This window comes from Battus philenor, unplaced genomic scaffold (genome assembly GCF_028537555.1).
Source record: "Battus philenor isolate CCGP_79_NKW_IND1 unplaced genomic scaffold, ilBatPhil1.0.hap1 SCAF_1, whole genome shotgun sequence".
In the NCBI taxonomy this organism is placed as follows: Eukaryota; Metazoa; Arthropoda; class Insecta; order Lepidoptera; family Papilionidae; genus Battus; species Battus philenor.
Window position 1 is genome coordinate 7,687,068 of NW_027181661.1, and position 17,818 is coordinate 7,704,885.

Sequence of the window (17,818 nt, forward strand, 5' to 3'; positions counted from 1 at the left end):
CATAAATATTATACACAACAACTTGATTTAAGGAAAGTAAGCTATTAATATTGGTTTACAAAGTTGAATCAATTAAAACATTAATGGAGTTATTATCATTGATTTTTTTAAGTGTTTGTTAAGTGGACCGACGACATAGTCAAGGTCGTGGGAAATCGATGTATACGGGCAGACGTGTCCACTTGGCAATCTCTCGGGTACGCCTTGCAAACGACATCGGCTGCAAGATGATTGTTAAGTGACAAAAACAAAATCAATGTATTCTTCTGATTCTGTACGCTTCTGATTTAAAATAAATAATTATCAATAAATATGCAATTGGATAATCGATTCAACAGAGGCCTGTACTGTTTGAATTAAAATTACTTTGTATCTGTATGAATGGGGAGTGAGGGAAATTTGCTTAACAATTGCGATCAGTTGGGAATTAGTAGCGCCACTTCTGTAACACGACGCTAATGATTCGGAGGGTGCCGCGACAAGTTTCCATTCCCACGCCTGATTACAGTACATGTGATTGTGAATACAGTTTTAAGTGAATTTTATTGATTAGTGTGCAATATTATATGATATGCATAGTTAAATACAAAATTAATAATTTTTATCGCTTGTTTCTTTTTCATATTTTTTTATTGCACTGATAATAGACGGACTCAATAACATAGAAATTTATTACATATTCAAGGTTCAGAGATACAATGACGTAGATGTAAAATGTAAAGGTACAAATGAATTAAATATTTAAAACATAAATACTTTAAAAAGTATCGCCAGTTTGGCAATTTAACATTTAAAGTAACAAGCGGCTTAAAAACATTTAGCTCATACAAAATGAAATTCAATTGGATTCCGGACAAGAAATTCGAATTCAAGCTGTATCGCAAAATAGAAGGCTGGAATAAACAGGGAAACGTGTTCACCGCCGGTAAATCGAAACGGGAAACTATCACCTTAAAAGTGGTCCCCGGCACTATAAAACTGCCTATTTGTAAGTCAGGTCGCGCACACCGCATCTGTCGGAACCTTCGAAGAACCGCGGAACCAAGTAACGAGTTACGGAGGAATACGGGGTCAGAGTCACTCATAAATAATTTAAAGTAATCCGGCAAAAACCCCTGTCCGCGGGCCGTCGGTTGAGCAGCCATGACTATTTGATGCGGCCGACGTAATACCGCCCGCGAATTATACTGCTCTTTGAACTAGCTCTTTCGGCGACTACATTACTTTGCACTTGATTACTTTTTGTCACACAATTAACACCTTTGTTTAGCAAAATGTGCGCTGCGGGGGAATAATATAACAGAAATATAATTATTATATAATATTACTAGCTACGGTGGATGCAGGAAACTTTTAACAGATCTTATTGGAAATTTAAGGGTGTAAATAGCAATGAACGTCTTATGGTTAAATTGATGATAATGATAATATTTCATCACACTAGCTGTGCTACGCTCGTTTTGCGGGGCACGCACTGCTTTTTGTAAGTGTAATTTATAAAAATCCATTCTTGGTAATTATTAATATGCTAAAAAAATATTCTGTCGAAGTGGACCTTTTATGTGCTGTTATTCGAAAAAATGCATTTTAAATACGCCCCATCAATTCTCCTTGTAGATAGAATATAAAATACATTCTTCTTAAACATTCACTCCATGAAATTAATTTTTCTTCCAAATTTAAAGTTTCTAAGCATGAGGTATCGCAACGATCTTTTATGTATATAAAGATATTATCACTGTAGTGAAAGTGTATAATTCTTTATTGCATTATGTGTTTTTGTTTAACATTAATTTTACATCGTTTTGGAGCTCTTTTGTTGTTATCTTTTCTATTAATTTATTAATGTCTAGTTAAAGACTAGCCAGGACTGTGTACAACTATAATAAATAAAAATACTAATTTTTATAAAGTATATAAAAGTTAGTACAATTTTAAACAAAACTTATCACTACCATGATTATTTCAGCAGTAAGACATCCACTGCTGGATATAGACTTTTTCAATAACTACCAAAGTTACGTTAACGTATTAATATACAATATAATTATTGTACTGTTGGCGTGTATAATTAAAATAAAAATTAACAATGGTATATCTTACATTAACTTATTATTATCATTATTGTTTTACATTAACTTATTATTATGATTTTTTGGAATTGTAAATAATCACTTAAAATAAATAAGTTCGTAAAAATATAATAAAATACAAACATTTAATGAGAAACTTTATTTTAAATATTTTTTCAGTTTTGTTTTATCTATATACTATATATCAGTAAGATCATCAAGTGAATCTGTGAAAAATGAAACTTAAACAAATAACTAGATTATTTTAATGAACTCAATTTATTTGAACAGGGTGACCTCTTCAGCGGCCTGAACGACGGTTTGCTAAGCCGCGCGGAGGCTTTGGCAGCCGTGGACATCACCAAACATCAGTCAGGTCCTCAGCCGGGTCCGCATCTGCCCCAACTGAAACATGACATGGTGTACCATCACGGTGTCGGAGGACCACCGTCTCACAACGCACGCCCACATCAGGTACATTTGTGTCTAGCGAGGATATATACTTACTCTGGCCATAAATTCAGTAATAAAAGAAAATTTAATCATCATCATTCAACCTTCCTCGAACATTGCCACGATAATTCTGAAAAGTCCTCTGTCTGTGATAGTACATGATCTTATCTTCCACGTTGTACTCGTATTCATTCAAAAAGGCAATCTGAAAATGCAAAGAGTTAAGATTAAGGAAATTGTAGGCAATAGCTAAATATTTTATCCGGGAAAATGAACATCATTTAACCTAGACCCATGTCGCGTATTTTAAAATAAAAGCAAAACGTCTATAGCGGTACGAATATAACAGTACGAAAAAAATGTATTTACCGTCGAAAATTTTTACCACTTAGTAATGTTTTAGTAAACTTAATGACCGACCTTACGCCCAAAGATCTTGAGAAGATTCAGTCATGGTTTGATTTGTTCCAGCTATCAAGGAGTGACTGAGCCGTATTTTTCTGTAAATGTTGTCAAAATATTATCAAGTTTATTTCAAATTCATTTTCAAATCAATCATGATGAGTTTAAAAGAACACGACATCATAATTTGTAGTCTCTTAAACAATTCATAATGGTGACAACGAAGAATTTACTAATGAAGACAGTACGAGACTATTGATAACTGGTCTCAAAGTCAAAGAATTAGTATGTACTCAACGGAGATCATTTTAAATGAGCTTCACATTTTTAATACATAAACCAACATACATTATTATAAAATACGTTTGTGTATTAAAAACGGAAACTTTAATATAATTTATGGCCACACTAATTATATAAAGTTATTTATAAATCTAAAATCGACTATTTATTTTTAAGTTTTGTTATATTATTTTATAGTTGTTATATATATTTTAGCTTATAAGATTATCTCGCACCCTATACATAAGGAATACATATTAGTTATCTGATTAAGGTATGGTAAAATTGTATTATACATAATTACTTATGAAATAGAGTTGTGTTATATAAAGATGTTTGTGGTATTTATTCCCATAAATTCTCCCCCAGAATTGGTCATATACAATGTGAGAAAATTGAAGTAAAAATCAATAGCAATCATACGAATCAAATTCTGTACCTATAAAACTAAAACGAACTCATAAAATTGTTGCCAAATTGGTACGCTCCTCGCCTCTGTTGCGACATAAATAATAATAATAAAAGTAAATGCATTTCTGTATACCCCATACACCTTGGAAAATCTTTGAGAGTTCATATGTTGGTAACGGAGGGTTCTATCCTCGGGGATTTGCTCCGAGTGGGGTAGATGAGAGGGCCGTAACATGTAAGAAATATATGCGCTACACTATAAAAATGAGGTAATTTTATGCACTCTTCGATGTAATGCCTTCGATTGTTTCCACCCTTGTAATGTACTACACACAATACATTGTACAAGAAGACTCGAAAAAAGATTAAAAATATATTATCATGACCACATATATTTCGTCAATAATACAGAAAATGTGGAAAAATACTTTTCATTTATAAACTGTACTATTTACTACTATTGTACAAAAATATTTTACTGTGCAAATATTCTTAATTACAAAATTAACTTCTCAACTAAGGGGTTAAAAATGAATTTATAGTAAGTTTTAATTTTGAACTAAGTCCGTCAAATTCACAAATATTTGATACTCTATAAAACAAATATATGAGCATCGAAACATGTTCTTTAATAAATAAAGACAATTAAAATTAATAAAAAACAATCAAAAACGCTGCTAGATTGTCGCTGCAACAACGTTCTTTTATAAAACAGCAAAGCAAAACAGTTATCTTTACTTAATGTTAAACTTATGTAATTATATACATTTCTCATTCAAATAACTTGAGCTTTACATCGTCACCATTTCAGCTGTAGTTCGTTTACTGCAGAAAATAAGCATCCACCACAGATTTTCAATATATTCAAATGTAAGCGGCCAATCCCACATCTTCCGACGACATTAGAAAGGTCCGCCTGTTTACCTTGCGGTTGGACGTTTTACGCTACGCCTGCCGGTATAATAGTGCATGGTTTAAATCTTAGAAATACACCAAAATGAAGTACGCTGTTTAACTTATATATATTATTAAATAATACGTGATTTTAAATATTCTATTGTGTTTAGTTAACATCTTTACTGACGGGGTGAAATGATGAAAGCAAGCGTAAAAATGCAGTAAACATCAACCAAGGGATGTAGTCTCAATTGAACTGAATATACAGGTGGCTTGGTTAGTGGTATCATATCATTCTGCTGTTGTTAAAGAATCTAGTACCTACGTGAACTCTTTGTTAACCATGTTTAACCCAGAATTGAAACACGGTAGAGTTTATTTGTTCAAGGAAAACGTCTGAGTCGAATCCCAATTTAAAATATCTTCCGTGGCAACTTTGCAAGCAATTAAAATATACATAGTAAATGAATTAAGATAAATTCTTTATCATTATTATCATCGTTGCGAAGGAGGTTCACTGTTGTTCCTTAATAGTAATAGATTCTGAGTATCATTAAAAGAGTTAATTATATAGTTTTTACCATTTTACCACGATTAACTGCAGAAGTAAGATGGCAACTTGCATAAATACATTTGTAGGTTAACTTCAACTCTTCGTTTTGTTATTTTAAAGAGATGTTAAGTTATATACATTAGATTTAGTCAATTATTATCAGTTAAATAAAGATGAAAGAGTGAAAAATATTATTTGCTATAAAAATTATTTAATGATTTGAACGTACTCCAATTATTAGATAGTTATGTCAATCACATATACATATTTAAATTTAAATCAGTTACAAGTACTTAATATTTAAGATTTAATATCAACGGGCGGACCTGAAGTTATAATGAAATCTTTGCTTTGTATTTTATACTCGTTATACTTAATGATGCCTTAATAATCGCTTAACAAACTATAAAATTTAGTTACCGATATTAACGAAAAACTAACTTGGTTCAAAATTTATGAAGGAATAATGAAACTTTTTAAAACGTGTATTCGTTTATATCTAATATTTTAACGTTTGTTAATAAACAACAAAATACAGTAATGATAGTTAATAAAAAAAAAAACATTAACGTACTACTTTTTGTCGCGATCAACAAAAAGGACTCTAAGCAAACAGTTGAACTTAAACATGGAGTAAACTACGGGAAAGGGAAGATAAAAAAAACAAGTGTGTACTCGAGGGAGCGCAGGGCTTACGACCGTTTTTACTAGGTTGCCGTACAATTGTCGCTTCTGCCACTTGGGACAAGTCAGGAGGGATGGCTGTGCCTTGTCTAGCTCAACGCTGCTTAAAAAAATCAACATTGCAAGTTTTTTTGTTTTTAATAATCCAACATTTCGTATTGTGACCCTTAGAAATTGTAATTTTTTTTATTTTATTTGCTCATCGAGCATGTTTTTGCTAAACCAAAAAAACTTATTCTTATTTACATACAATATGCCCATATTAACAGCAATAAAATTTAATGAAGCAGTTTTTTAAAAGACGACGATACACAATGTAAAATATGTAATCATTTATAGTCGATAAATCTGTACAGTTTAAGAGATACAAAACATTAACTTCTTATTTATTCTATAAAATTTGACAGCGTTGTTTAAGGCATTACAATGATCTATAGTTAGTTAATATGTCTCCATCAATATATGTAGCATATGCACATATATAATTAGTTTTATGAGTAAAAATTTTAAAGAGGTGAAGCTCAGCAGCTGTTAGTTAATGTATGGTTAACCTTATCCAAAAATCAATGGTTTTACATTTAATAGCATATTTATAATACAGTATGTCATAATTATATACTGTTTTATATGCAATCTCTGCAATGTTTGTTCGGCCGAAAATTAGTGGCCTGTCGCATGACAATAGAAAAAATACATCTTTCATCATATAGATCATAAATAGGTTTATTATGTCTTTGAAGCTTTTATATCTACAACCAACCACCCTGTATATTAATACTATATGTACATATTTAATCAATACCTTAAGTACGGTGAAAGTACATTTAACTATATAGTTATCAAATAAATGTAGAAGAACAAACATTAATTTTCTTTGTGAAATATAATTACAACAGTTTAAAGTTTCGCCAATTATCTGTATTTCAAATAAACTTTACGAGTCACGATGCCAATTATAGTTTCTGTGGCACCGGCATAATTCAGACTAAAGTGACGCGCTATAGAACCCCAATGGACGGTCAAAACATCATTTTAGTAGCTCTCATAATATATTCACAGCGGACCATCGTACTAACGCACACAAACGGAGCTCGTGTCAAAAATTCGTTGTAAGTCCTGCATGCAAAAGCGGCGGGGCAAATTTTTCATCGGGCCATCAAGTGTTATATTTTTTTCTTTGTTAGAATATAACTTTTACAAGATTTCATTTTAATTAACACTCTTATAATTATTGATATTTATTAGTGAACAATTATCATAGAAACTACGACAGGTTTCGTACTGACAAATAGAAAAAAAAATGTATTTACGAGTAGTCACATTATTTAAGCTTTTATTTCTATTTATTTATACAACGTTATTTTGTTATTATTTATATTTACCTATGCTTTTAACGCTTTAGTTTCAATTACAAAAAACGATAAAAAACCGCAAAAATAGGTTTTTTTTATTTCGTACAACATTTAGAGTAGAAAATCAGTGTGATTTTTACGATTTTCTCCGCAATTTTTTCGTTTTTGCTCACTTTAAGGATCGTCCATGATTCTTAAAATTATAATACAAACGAAAACATATAATAAGTTAGTCGAATTGCTTGAGCTGTTGTCGAGATTTACCAGTTCCGCGACACATTTGGGGACTCATTTTTATGTACGTAGATGTTTGAATAGGTTCTTGAAAAACACGATTTATTTATTTATGTATTTTTTAATATTTATTTATATAAAATAATAGTTAATTAAACTTATTACAATTAAAATTCATTTAAATATCTGGCACCGATTTGTGAGGTGTGTATATTTTTATTCATTTTATTGTGTTGATAGTTAAATTGAAAATACTCAGTTTAGTATTGACTTCATGCATGGTATTGCAAAATCTAATTAAAAATCAGACTTTACAAAACGTGTATGAACAAAAATTAATGAAGAAGGACATGTTCATCGTTTTTATCGATCACGTTTACTATGGTTTTTATAGATGAGTAATTTATTGTGATTAAATAAAATAAATGCCTGGTATATATATTACATGTCTACAAATCCTTACAAAATACCTTATGCAATTTTATATTGCGGCTTAGGAGTTTTGGTCGGAAAGTTGGTTGTTCAATTTTCAAGCAAACTTTTTTGTTATGTTCCGTAATCTTAGAAGTTTCTAAAGAAAACTCCAAAACATTAAACCTTGATTCTAATTAAATTTATTTTAACTATACCTCACTCATCATGTGACTTGCCTTTTTAAAAACAACATGAAATTTAAATTTACGTACCAATAACAATTAGACATTTGTACACGAAAATTTAATTCTATTTCGTGGCCCCACGATGTCGCACCCCGAACAAATTTGGCCACTTGTCCAAATCATAGCGTTGTGATACAAATCACTAATAAAGGAATATAATTTATTAGTATCCACTCGCGATCGCAACTGGGGGCGGACGTATGAAATCGGAACATATAATTTTAGCAATTATTTTTTTTAACTTACATTTAGTAAATTCTAGGCGGATTGTGAACTTAAATGTAAAATAATAGATAGAACTAAATGAAAAACTATAAATCTTAAAGTAACTGGACTCGGGTGACCATATCTTAAGTTAAAATAACTAGAGACGTTGTGAAGCTATGGAGGCGTTTTCAAGGATTATACATATTACTAACTAGTTGTATAACCCCGCCTTAATGGACTCCCTCCCAACCTCCTTTGTGGCTGAAATTTTATAAAACTCATACTTAGATGACCTCCGTTTGGCAAAAGAAATATTCCTACCCAACTTCACGTTTAATCTTATATTTAATTAAGCCTTACATTGCTAGAGATATAGATTAAATTGATATAGATTGTCATGATCACCGGTCATGCGCACCTATCCTGTCTTTGGAGGAGGCCTAGGAGTGTATGTTTATAAACTGAACAGAAGAGAAGAAATAGAAATTGACAAAAGGAACTATTTCCCAAGTCTCTAGTTATTAACAAATAGGTGTAGTTTCCCGATTTACTGACTTATTCGCTTTTCAAATGTTTTTCGATACCAAAATGGTGATACTGCGTATCATTGTTTATGTAACGTTTGATTTTTGGTACCAAACATTTGAAAAAAAAACTTCTGTAGATAGTTCTAAACTAAATATCATACAAGGGAAAAATGTATGAAACATTAAGGAATTAAAAATAAATAGGTAATAAGTTACACAACCGGCTTGTGGGCGATTGGTATAATTCCCACAGCGTTGATGATTATTGTACTAGACAGTCTGCAGCGTAATTTTTCCTACTTACTAATCATAGCAAAATGTCCCATCGAGGGGTGCGATCCATTATACGACTCGCTTGACATACTCGTGTGTGCGTCTAAACCCCATCACGGTTACCCCATGCGTGCGATTACACGGACAAATTGTACTTGTTTTGGAAATTCATGCACCTGTGCATCGTAACCTTTGCGGTTTCCTTAGCCGCCTTTGTAGTTTCATTTTAATACTAATTTAATAATAAAAATTCTTTAACAACATTTTTGTTTTCCGATTTCACTTGATGCATTTGAAATATCATCATCAAAATTTTCACTTCTTAGATTCGATTTTATTTAATATCAAAATGTGATATTATCTTCAATACAAATGTCGGCTTAGCCCACAGATGTCCACTGCAAGGCATGTCCTCTTCCAAAAATATCTATGAGGGTATTGGCGATCTCAGTGTGGTATTATTTTAGACAAAGGACGCTGAGAACCATTCTCTGCAAACTTGTTTATGAGCAGTGACAGTTCTATATAATGAATGCGCAAAATGTGAATTATATAAGATTGTATTCCGGGAATCGAACTCTCGACCTGTGACCGCAAGTCTCTGTCCTCTATCGGCGGGCTACCACTGCTATATTCTATAGCTATCTATAGCATACATTCCCGTGCTGGATTTTATGAGTGTAATTTCATAAAATCCATTATAGGTAATTTTTAACACGCAAAAATATATATATCCAATAAGCAAGTAGCAGAAGACTCGCATTCATTCTAGTTATGCGACGCAAACAGGATTATTGTTATTTCAAATGAAAAACTGCCGGATTTATATAAATATAAGATATCTAGAATATTAACCTCATCTTCTATTTAGAAGACTATCATACTCTTTTATCAGTTGTTATTGTAAATAAAATAATCAGTATGAAATACGGCATAATTATTTACTTTTCTATTGGATTGTAAAATGATAGTAATTTTCGACTAGTACGAAGTTTGTATTGTAGCTGGTCGAAAAATAAATTCTTTGTTAGTTGATCAAAGATTATATATTAACTTTCATACGAATAATGAAAGAAAATTGGTAATTTAAATAATTTTTTTTTTAATAGAATAAATTATAGTCAATGATAAAATAAGCTACATTTATAGTGCACGGTAAAGAAGGAACAAAGCAAACTGTCAGAGACATGTAAGTTTACGTGCTACACGCGGGCACCGCCTTGTAATTGTGATCTACCGCTCTCCCGGGACCACCGCCAGTGCCGGCTGCACCTAATATGCTTCCCCTGGACGCGCTACCGAAAAATTGTTAGCGAAAGACATACGACCTGTTTTTTTAGTGAGATAGATAGCCCCTGCTATATTGACAATTGATTTACTTACCGTACTCTATTTTTCTTATTCAATGCGCAAAAATATTGTATCGGAATAAATGTAGAAAAGACAACCAAAATCTCATCATTTTACTATATATATTTTAACGCTTTCTTGTCCGCGTTTGATCACAAACTAGACTGATGGAAAGCGACGATATGTTCATAGATAAAGCTCGTAGATTCAGTAGGTACTTATTCACTCTAACACTGAAGAGACCTGGGCATTCTCGGGAAATAATGATGCCGACAGAATGTTCCAAACCGTAATTATAGTAATATAGAGTAGTAAATAAATTCAAATTTGAAAGTACAATTGTAAATGAAAACAAGCAAATCATTTGTAGTGAAGTAAATCCTGAGAGTACAAATAAGAATAGTATACTAAGTAGACTATGTAGAAATATTGAAGTTAAGCACAGGGCAGAAAATGTTTACAAAATAGTCAGCTAAGAAACAAAAGAAATCAGAGGACACAGGTTCTCCATGGCAGTGAAATTAGATTTAATAAAAAAATGCTGAAGCTTAAATTCTTCAGAACATACGTAAATTTATAAATAAAAACTTTCGACATTGTTGCTCGAGGGACATTCGCGATGCGTGTACTTGTCATACTCATTTTACTTTCAAAGCCGGTCAACAACATAAGCATATTGGCAAAACACTCGCAACCAATCAACGTCACAACAGGCTCAACCCTCCTATTGAAAAAAAAGTGTTTGCACTCATAAAGAATGAGTGCAAATCTGTACAAAGATTATTGTTTACGTTGCCATATCGTCCCCGAGTACGGCTATTGTTGCTTCCCCTACTTTATTTACAATAAAACGTCTGATTTAACATGAATGCAGAAGTTAATTCGGCGCACGACAATAATGTTCGCATCGCCCCCTCCTTGCAGTAATCCTCTTTAATCGTTATAATTTTGACAGTATGATAAAAAGAATTACAAAAAGCCTTTTTTTCCGCAGATGGGCCATCATGGTATGGAAGGTCTCGATATGCTCGACCCTCTGACATCGTCATCGATGACAACTCTGGCTCCTATGGGAGAAGCAGCACCGCCTCATCATCAGCTACATGGTTATGGCGCTATGAACCACGTTATGAACCATCACCATCACGCTAGCGGGTTAACTCATGCTCCACCAGCACATTTAGGCCATCCTGCAGCAGCTCTTCATCCCGACACGGATACTGATCCTCGAGAATTGGAAGCTTTCGCGGAACGATTTAAGCAACGACGAATCAAACTAGGCGTCACACAGGCGGATGTTGGCAAAGCTTTGGCAAACCTCAAACTGCCCGGAGTCGGAGCTCTTTCACAGAGCACAATTTGCCGATTCGAGAGTCTTACTTTAAGTCACAATAATATGATTGCTTTGAAACCAATATTGCAAGCATGGTTAGAAGAAGCCGAAGCACAGGCTAAAAACAAAAGACGGGATCCGGACGCTCCGAGCGTATTGCCTGCAGGTGAGAAGAAAAGGAAGAGAACTTCAATAGCAGCACCTGAAAAAAGAAGTCTGGAGGCTTATTTCGCGGTACAGCCCCGCCCATCGGGAGAGAAAATCGCAGCTATCGCAGAGAAACTAGATTTAAAAAAGAACGTCGTTCGCGTGTGGTTCTGTAATCAGAGGCAAAAACAGAAGCGCATGAAGTTCGCGGCGCAACACTGACCGGCGGGTGGCGGTGCGGCGCTCCTGTACCCCGGCACCGGCTACGGGTATTAAGCCGCCGCCCGCGACAACGATCACGAGCCTCGGGCCTCACGAGTCTTCTTAAGGGGTCCATTAAAGATATCGGCGCTCGGGCGCTAGTAATGACCTTTGAAAAGCAATAATAGGATCCTGTTCTAATCTTATTCATTTTCACTCCCTCTCGAATCAATCGCAACTTAGTATTAGTATAAATATTGTAATGACGTCATCAACCGACTTTTGTTTCTCGTAACGTACATGTTTTATATATTTTTCCAAACACAGGGTATATAATTTATTATATGCATATCATTACGGTGAATAGATATCGCTTCGTAGTACATATTTTTTTTAAATAACCATCTTTTGATGTTTTATGCATCGTCATCTATTAACATCCATGAAAATTGTCAATCAGGTTTTTTAAAAGAATGTGCCTTGCAAATATTCAATATTCTGTGTTTAATGTTAGTAATTTTCAATGCTGTGTCGCAGGTTTAGGTGCGGACACTTTAGGATTACTCAGTGTCCTAACGAAACGTTCATCGAATAATTACTCGAAAAAAATACGTCTGTAAATAGATTAGGATTAACATGATGTAATGTTGAAAAACATTTATGAACCGAAAACAATTATATTTTAAAGTATGAAGAATCACGACCCGTAATTAAACTTAAACTTCTCTTTTATACGACTGTGCATGTTACTTCTCCTAATCTATGAACAACGTTCTTTATATAATATTTATAACAAATTTGTTGGGATTTTTGTTTTTGATTTTTGAAAGTGTACAAAATAAATATAAGTGTATTATTTTAGGCTACGCTCTAGTTTTAATGTTATAATAATTTTACTGTTTTGTTTCAACTTTAAAAACTTTTCTTAATATTTCACAAATGGCACAATTATAGAATAAGGACTTATTAGCAACATTTAGCCAAAATAGTATTAACCATTGTAAATAAGTTACAATTCTATTACAGACTAGGCTTTAGTTAACCTTTAGTAACTAACTTGAATGAAATACGTGCGAGCATGTCTTGATTTGTCAATTTTTTTTTATTTATTTCACATTCCATATTATATGTGTTTTATTTATTTACCAAATAAACTTAAAGGTTAATAAAAATGTTGATACTTTTACTACTAGAAACTAAGCAAGTAACCGCTCATGTTTAGGTGGACAGAGATAAAGCACAAAGCCTAAAAGTTTAATTAAAAATCGCGAATTATAAATAATATTTTTAAAGTATAAGAAGTATTGTAAATATAGAACACAAGTGTAAGTTAAGTAATAACAACGTGCAATTTAGACCTCGGTAATAATTATAACTTAATGCTAGGAATTTATTGACTTATAAAAGATTCGTACCAAAAATAATCTCAATTAAAAGTCTAGTCACTGCTTTTATTATTTGTTTTTATATTTCTTAAGAATATTTAATATTTTGCTTAAATCTATGATGAAATAATAAACTGTACATTGTTGGTTTTAATTTTTTTTTATTTTCCTATATTTCTACAAAAGTTATGAATTTAGTTTTCCCTTTCATAGGGAATTATTTTTTTAAAATAAAAATGAGCAACGATAAGAAGATAACGGCTGCCAATGTTCTCCTATATATCATCAATCTTCAAAGATATTCCATTGTACCAAAAGCTCAAATACACCCAGACGTAGTAATAAGTATTGATTAACTTTATTCATTTATTTCGTACACGTACATATGATAGGAAGCACTTGTACAAGATATTGTAAAATATATCGTTTCTATGAAATTTAGTAAGCAACTATAAAAAAAAACATTTTCTTTTAATTATTTCGTGAAAGCAACAGTGCGCAGTGGTTAAATAAGTGGATAAAGCACGTTGTTTAACTTTACCATTACAAGATTCGATCTTATACCTTAGACAAATGCCTCCATCGCTTCTTAAATAATTATTGGATAAGTTATTGAAGTACTCGTGAGAGATTTTAGGTCAAAGTTGGAAACGGATGTGTGTCCAATGGTGTACGTCGCTGAGCGATTGTGCGTGAGACTGAATATGTAAAAATTATTTAAATTGAACATGTACACAGAATTTGCCGAAAGTAGCTTAATTTTCATTCAATATTTCATAGAGGTTTTATTATGAAAAACGCATTCGCATTTTAAATAAAAATTTCGATATCGACATATAAATTATTGGAATAGTTTCTTGCATTTTTTCAGATTCGGTGTCACTGCCAATATATCAAGCTGATTGTATTTATAACGCACATGGTTTTATTTGCTTTCGATTATTACAGAAACATCAACTACTGTTAACTTCGAAAATATTTTATACAATTTTACGAAAACAAATAAAATTATAACAAATAATGTACAACCGTAAATTAGCAGAAGGGAAGATTAAAATTTTAAACATTAAATATAATATGTTATTTCATAAAATGGATGCGATAGGAATTTTATAAAATTAAATCTGCATTCATCTAAAATGTAATTCGTTTGTAAATAAATGCTAAATAAATAATGAACCGAATTCAACCGCTGTAATTGTCATGACGTGTAATTAGTTCATCAAGTCAACGGTAATTTTAAGTAGTTATTAGTAGTTTCTCTTGCAATTTATTGAGTCTTAATTGTATCATTATAATACTTAATAAACGAAGAAAACTTATTTCAGAAACCCATAAACAATAAATTGATAATAGACATTATAGTATATATTCTTTGTTTTATTGTCCCTTTTGGTAGGTAATAAAAGCAAAATTCACCTCATTTAAGATACTGCAGACCTTAGTAATAAGTCAATCATTATAAATTTTACCAATTATTATTCTTTATCCACCGGACGGCTTATTATAGCAACAATTTTGACCAAATCCCAAAAATTGAGTGTTCTATGATAAAATGTAGTAAGAATATGAAATAATCAACCATTCCGTATGAATTATCCTTTTAGAGTAAATTACTATTTCTCTATGAGACAGACGATAAACATAAATTTTATTTTAAAATCTCGAGAAATTGCATTTTTCATTTTCGCAGCAATATACAATTCATATATAGTAGTAGCATTGTTAAATTTCGTATGGTATTACTAACTTACAGCTATAAAGCTCCAACATAAGTTATTAACATTTTAGCTTTTAGAGGACCTAACCTAAGCTACAGTTTAAACACCATTTGCAGGTTGCAGGTGTTCCAGGGGGAGTACATGACGCTTAGCCTAAACCTAGTTAAAGGTAAGAAAGCTCGATCACCTCCGGAGTCTTGACGCGGGCCGCTACATTCTATATGTTATCGGGTTGGGTTGCCATCTTTCGCGGACGCTCCATGTAATGACTTGGCGCACTGGCCTCCGAGAGTGGAACTCGTCCTCTATCGTATTTATGGGACAGGGCATTACAATCTTATTTATAATATAGAATACCCTATTTAATATACTTATTTATTTTCACATTTTATCACAAACAATTTTTTCTTATTTACATGACTTTCTGTTTTATTTTTCTTTTTATTTATTTCACATTAATGTGTTACTTTTCCTCCTATTCTTTAATTTCTTACCCGTCCTGTACTATTTTCACCTTTATTCCTTTTAAATACGTTCTCAATTATCGATCTGCAATATTTGAACAAAGCAGGCTGCTTTTGTTACTGCTTTTTTCGTTTTTGTTTTCGTTAAGTGAGGCGATGCGGTCCTCGGTCATCTTCTTTACTGTAAGGAGTTTGAAATCGCATCGGAATTCTCTGAATACGGGACACTTGACCACCAGGTGCACCACGGTATGGTCCACCACCGGCTCACAGAAGCACGAGGGACTCTCCTTAAGTTTAAACTTGTGAACGTACTACGAGAATCCACATGCCCCGTCAGCATCTGGACCTAAACCGTGTCCAGCACGATGCTACGGAGCGCGCGGTAAGTTGAGACGGCGCCCGGGAAGAACTCGGTTTGGGTTGTCACACTAGCCAGTCATCATTTCGACTCAATAGTGTTCGAGAAGGCCAAGCGTCGTTTATCATTCAAAAGTACTAAGAGGGATTGTTTTGTAAGTGGTGGTCTCTACTTATAACAAATTTGACCAGTAATAATTAAGATGTGGATTGAACTGACAAGCTATCAACAGATTAGAAACTCTCATAATAGAAAATTCCTTCTACATAGGTATTAAATAAAAAGAATCAATACAAAATGAATTGCTATCATCTAGAGTTAGCGAATGAAATTAACTACGTATGTGTTATAACTAGTAAATTAGTGACTAAAAATAAAAGTCAGTCGTTGAAAACGATAACGATTAAAATTACTTTACCTAATTCATTTACGGTAACCAAAGATTACTATAACCGGGAGGTTCCGAACAGGCATCATCGTCATTATTTCAGTCGTAGGACGCCCATTGTTGAACATATATTTATAATTTTATTTAGAATATTACTCCACATATTTAAAATAAAACCTGTTGTAAACCATCTAAAACCTTATCAGGAGAACTTTAACAAGGTTAATTTTATGGATGGACGCTCGTGGACGTTGCGTTTGCTGATCCGTGGTGTCTGCTCAGGTACCTTAAGGGCATAACGCCCATCTATTTATGAGGCCTGCCTACTGCCACTTACACAGGCATACAAATAAATAAATTAAATTAAATACCTTCAAAATGTCAAGGTAAGTTTAATACAGCATCGACTCTGTGAATAAGGAAGAACTCGTGGTTGCGGGTTTAAATCTAAATATTAGGTTATCGTAAACGTTCTCCTTTTCGCTACTTCGACATTAAAAAAAGAGGAAGCAAATGAAACATCCTTCCGCGTTATCAAGCCTCGAGGTTAGAACTGCTCACTCCTATAAAACTTATTGCATTAGTGACAGAGTACTGGTCTCTTTACTTCTAATTATAACCAGAAAACATACAACTTTTACAGAGCGTTTAAGGCCACTTTACGCAAAATACTCAATCTTCATTCATTAATTACAAAAGAAGAACATACAATAAAGCTTAATTTTGTTTGGATTCGACATTTTTTATTAGAATTTCTTTTTTCTCTATTAAAAACAAAACATTTTGAGATATTCTTTTAATATTTATAGTTATAACAATGCATTAATCAATTATGTATTTGCCGTTGGTATTTACAGACTTCCCGCACCGATGAATTTGCCGATGCCTCTCTATTCAAAATAGTTAATTATAGTAAAAAACATGAGCTTGATTAGGTATTCTTTTTTGGAGACAGTAACGACCTATGGTTATCTGTGGGTGCAAAGTGTGTTGAATTCGGAGTCCTACGGAAATACGGGTCCAAGACTTGGTCACTTACGATGGTTCTCATAAGAAGCATCAAGGTCACCCAGAGCAATGGAGAGGGCTATGCTCAGTGTTTCTCTGCTAGATTGAATCGGAAATGAAGGAAATCTGCAGAAGAACCAAAATCTTCTCTCTCTCTCACTCTTCTCACCGACGTAGCTCGAAGAATTGCTCGTCTAAAGTGGCAGTGGGCGGGGCACATCGCCCGTGCGGCCACGAGCCAGAGTACGCGGCGTGGTAAGGCCTCCCTCTGGGTAACATAGTTAAGATGATGAGAAGTCGCTGAATGTGGCGATCTTTGAGGATGGTCTATGGCTAGTAGTAGCCGTCCATCGGCTGAAAGAAGGAAGACCTCGCATTCGAAATATTGGAGTGTAACTTTGAGGAGTCTGATTTGGTTTTGTCAATGAGGTGTTTTTAATCAAATATTGTTTTT

General features: G+C 33.0%; 1 protein-coding gene across 1 annotated transcript in view; it reads left to right on the forward strand.

The window, feature by feature from the left end:
* The window catches only part of acj6 (abnormal chemosensory protein 6), a 47,008-nt gene extending 34,950 nt beyond the window's left edge, over nt 1–12,058 (forward strand). The window contains exons 3-4 of the mRNA XM_068763401.1: nt 2,364–2,546; nt 11,351–12,058. Coding sequence (XP_068619502.1) covers nt 2,364–2,546; nt 11,351–12,058 — 891 coding nt within the window. The remainder of the gene's footprint in view (nt 1–2,363; nt 2,547–11,350) is intronic.
* Nucleotides 12,059–17,818: the final 5,760 nt, after the last annotated feature.